This window comes from Lipotes vexillifer, unplaced genomic scaffold (genome assembly GCF_000442215.2).
Source record: "Lipotes vexillifer unplaced genomic scaffold, Lipotes_vexillifer_v1.1 scaffold397, whole genome shotgun sequence".
Classification (NCBI taxonomy): domain Eukaryota; kingdom Metazoa; phylum Chordata; class Mammalia; order Artiodactyla; family Lipotidae; genus Lipotes; species Lipotes vexillifer.
The window spans coordinates 2,281,233-2,285,639 of NW_006772681.1; the positions used below are offsets into that span (position 1 = coordinate 2,281,233).

Genomic DNA, 4,407 nt, shown 5'->3' on the forward strand with positions numbered 1-4,407 from the left:
AAATAAAGGATGACAGGGAGAGAGAAGAGGGCTGACATAGGCCCTGCCTTCCAAGGGGCACACATTAAGTAGAAAATGAATTCACAGACACAAAGGCATTTAAAAGTCTGGTGTACAAGGGGGAGGGGTCAGGAAAAGGACTGGAAAGGCTCACACTGAGCTTTAAGGATGGGCATAAATTCTGTATTGGAAATGGGAGAGAATGACATAGCAAATGGGTGGACAAAGAAATGAAAATACTGGGGACTTCCCCGGCAGTCCAGCGGTTAAGACTCCGGCTTCCACTGCAGGTGGGCAGGGGTTCGATTCCTGGTGGGGAAACTAACATCCTTCATGCCGCATGGGGCAGCCAAAAAAAAAAAAAAAAAAAAACCTGACTCTCAAATGGATTTTTAACAACTCTATCTTAAAAACTCCAGTCTTAACAAAATAATGAATCTCTAACAAATACTGACTTCAGGGCTGGAAGGTAATATATGACTCTGCTTCCAAGGGTCAATGGGAACTTGTTTCAGCTTTTCAAAAATGTTAACAAGCATTCACTGAGCACCTCTTAATCACGTGCCAAGCTCTATGAGAGACAGAGAGGCAGAAAGGGATGAATAGAACCCCTCTCCAATTACATAAAACCTCGGCAGACAGAGCAGAACCATCACACTCAGTTCCCAGGCAAATTTTAAGTAATGAGACCCAAGGTAATGGCTTTACCTTAATAGGTCCTAGCTGGTGCCCACACCAGAAATGAAGAGAAGTCAAGTGGGGGTCCAGACAAAGGGCAGCGAAGGCGGGAAGTGGGGAGGAGACAGTCACCACAACTGAGCACCAGGCAGCTGAGTCAGACAGATGGGAGGGAAGGGGGTGTGTGTGGAAAAAATCAATGTCCTTGGGCACTTTCCAAGAGCTGGGAAAAAGGTGCCAACCAAAGGAGGGAAGGGATTTCTTTGGAGAGAAACTGGCTCTGGCAGGACAGTGTGGGACTGAACACTAGAAAACAGGCAGTCCTGAGAAAGTGGCATGATGGGTAAGCCACTCCAAGGTGAATTCACTGCAAACACCCTGTTTCTTGCTTTCTCAATAGCCAGCCATATTTTATCACTCTTTGTAAAGCTAATCATATAATTGCAGTGAACCACTTATGGAGTACCTATGATGTACTAAGCCCTACATTTAGCAATTTACTTGTATCATCTCATTTAATTCACACATCAATCTCATGAGGAAGGCACTTCTTTATTGCCCTCATTTTAATGAGGAAACTGAGTCTCACAAAGTGAGCTCCAAATTATGTAGCTTGAAAGTGGCAGAGCTGGAACTTGAATCCAGAGCTTTCTAGAAAGTTTAAAAAAACAAAAAATCTGGGGCTTCCCTGGTGGTGCGGTGGTTGAGAATCCGCCTGCCAACGCGGGGGACACGGGTTCGTGCCCCGGTCCGGGAGGATCCCACATGTCGTGAAGCGGCTAGGCCCGTGAGCCGTGGCCATTGAGTCTGTGCGTCCGGAGCCTGTCTCCGCAACGGGAGAGGCCACAGCAGTGAGAGGCCCGCGTACCGCAAAAAAAAAAAAAAAAAAAAAAAAATCTGTTTGGGCAGCCTTACTCATTTGCCACAGTGGGAAGGAGACTAGACTAGCTCTAGTCTTTGCTATATTATTTGCAGATTGGGTAACTTTGGAAAAATCCCGTAGGACCCTACAAGACGAGATAGGTGCTGGGGGTTTGAACCAGTGTCATCCTCTCCTAGAAAAGTGATCTGGGGAAGACAGGAGACTACCTTTTGCCTTTAGATTGCCTTCTGCCTTCTCTGGCATTTTCCTTATATCTGCCTTTTTTCTCATAGAAAGCTAAAACTGGGTGACCAACATTCTAAAAATATATCTACATACCATTTCCACCCTGAGAAGACCTCTGTGAACGCCAGGTCCTGCCTGTGTCTCATCACCCTCAATGAGTCCTCATCAAATGTCCACTCTGTCAAAGTCAGTCAGAGGATAAACTCTTACGGTTTCCTTGGACAAATGCCTTGATCAGCATCATAAATCGAAAACCTCTTTAGGGACTTCCCTGGTGGCGCAATGGTTAAGGATCTGCCTAGCAGTGCAGGGGACACACGTTCAAGCCCTGGTCCGGGAAGATCCCACATGCCGCAGAGTAACTAAGCCCCATGCGCCACAACTACGGAGCCTGCACTCTAGAGCCCTCGAGACACAACTACTGAGCCCGTGTACCACAACTACTGAAGCCCACGTGCCTAGAGCCTGTGCTCCACAACAAGAGAAGCCACTGCAATGAGAAGCCCGTGCACCACAATGAAGAGCAGCCCCCTCTCGCCACAACTAAGCCTGCGCTCAACAACGAAGACCCGATGCAGCCATACATACATACATACATATATACATACATACATAAATACAACAACAACAACTCTTTAGTTAGGAGAGGGAACTGTACATTCCTTTTGGGTTATCTTCTGAAAAAACAGGCAACTCAAATGCGTTTGAAACTATTTCACACTTCACCCCAGAGTAAGGAATAAGAGATGTATGTGATCACTGTTAAAATAATATATGTGATTTTCCATGGGTGAGTATGACAGTTTGTATTCCCAGAGGCCTACCTGTCCATTTCTACTATAACTTGCCCACAACTCCTATCCTAAGACAATTCCGGGACTTCCTTGGTGGTCCAGTGGTAAAGAATCCACCTTATAATGCAGGGGATTTGGGTTCAATCGCTGGTTGGGGAACTAAGATCCCACATGCCATGGGGCAACTAAGCCCACACACCACAACTACTAAGCTTGTGTGCCTCAACACGAGAGCCCACGTGCCGCAAACTACAGAGCTCACATGCCCTGGAGCCTGCGCGCCACAACTAGAGAAAACCCGCATGCCACAACGAAGAGCCCGCGCACCGCAACAAAAGATCCCACATGCCTCAACGAAGATCCTGTGTGCCGCAACTAAGACCCGATGCAGCCAAAAATAAATAAAATAAAATAAAATAAATACATCTTAAAAAAAAAGAAAAACACAATTTCCACAAATCCTATTAATTCAACCTGGCGGGCATTCGGACTTGCTCTCAGTGACTGGTTAACAAGCTGAGCCACAACTGGGAGCTGGTGTCAACTGCTGCCACAGGCACACAGTAAAAAACTGAGGGCTTAATCTCCTACTTTTTCACTGCCTTTAAAATGTAGGCACCTGGGACTTCCCGGGCGGTCCAGTGGTTAGGACTCCGCGCTTCCACTGCAGGGGGCACGGGTTCCATCCCTGTTCAGGGAACTAAAGATCCCGCATGCTGCAAGACGCGGCCAAAAAAAAAGGAGGGACCTAAAACAACTTCTGCCAAGTCCAAGATTCTGGACACCCTGCACAGCACACAAGGGAGCGGTCATCAAGTATTAGAAGCTCTTCCACTTTCCAAACTTCCACAGACAACAAAGGTCATGTCAGAACTAGACGCCTGCTGCCAACAGGCAATATGGCAACCTCTTGCATGAGGTCACTATGGACCCATGAATGAATAAACTAACCCGGATCTTCATAACGGTAACATGCCTGACCCAAGCTGCTCCCAAGCCTGTGGAACTGACGAGTGCTGTATCAGACCCAGGAGTGCCATCATGGGGCCAGTTTTTTGATTTAGTCATTACACACACACACACACACACACACACACACACACACACAGAGGGAAAACAAAACAAAACAAAACAAAACACCCAAGACTTACCCTGCTATTCCCAAGAAACCTCGCAAAGGTAACACTCCCCAAATGACACCTAGGACCACAGCAATGATCTGTCGGAACCAGTAGATCACATCTAAAAATTCATCCTGTAGAAAAGAGAGAGAATGTGTGCATAATCTGGAGTGGGTGCCACAAGACAGCCTCTTGTGATAGGTGAGGAACAGAAAAGCTTTCTGCTAAACTCATCTTCCAGAGGAATTTTCCCCAAAAGCAATGGTATATGGTTCTTGAATCTCCACATCTTACACTAAAATATGGTTAAAAAATGATGCATTTAGTTATCTTAAGTGATGGCTTCCAGGGCATTATGCTCTACATAAAAAGTTTTAGAAAAATCATTTACTTAATTTTTTCAGAAGCTACAAAAATGAAATTGCTGTGATAGTAACTGAGCTACTGGCCAGTTATCTGACCTGGAGAGACATGAAGAGACTATCCACAGGCAGAAGGGCCGACTGTTAACCAATTCAGTACCACCTTCCCACATTCTGAATTTTGAGTAATCACGAAAGAGAAAAGAGATTAGAAACAAAAGTGCAGGAGGGGTCTTCCCTGGTGGCGCAGTGTTGAGAGTCCGCCTGCCGATGCAGGGGACGCAGGTTCGTGCCCCGGTCCGGGAAGATCCCACATGCCGCGGAGCGGCTGGGGCCGGGGAGCC

General features: G+C 46.6%; 1 protein-coding gene across 3 annotated transcripts in view; it reads right to left on the bottom strand.

Annotated features, from left to right (window-relative positions):
- The window catches only part of RAB5IF (RAB5 interacting factor), a 9,443-nt gene that overhangs the window by 3,443 nt on the left and 1,593 nt on the right, over positions 1-4,407 (bottom strand). For all 3 annotated transcript variants that reach the window (XM_007447743.1, XM_007447741.1, XM_007447742.1), the window contains exon 2: positions 3,732-3,835. In XM_007447743.1, the coding sequence (XP_007447805.1) occupies positions 3,732-3,835 (104 nt within the window). The remainder of the gene's footprint in view (positions 1-3,731; positions 3,836-4,407) is intronic.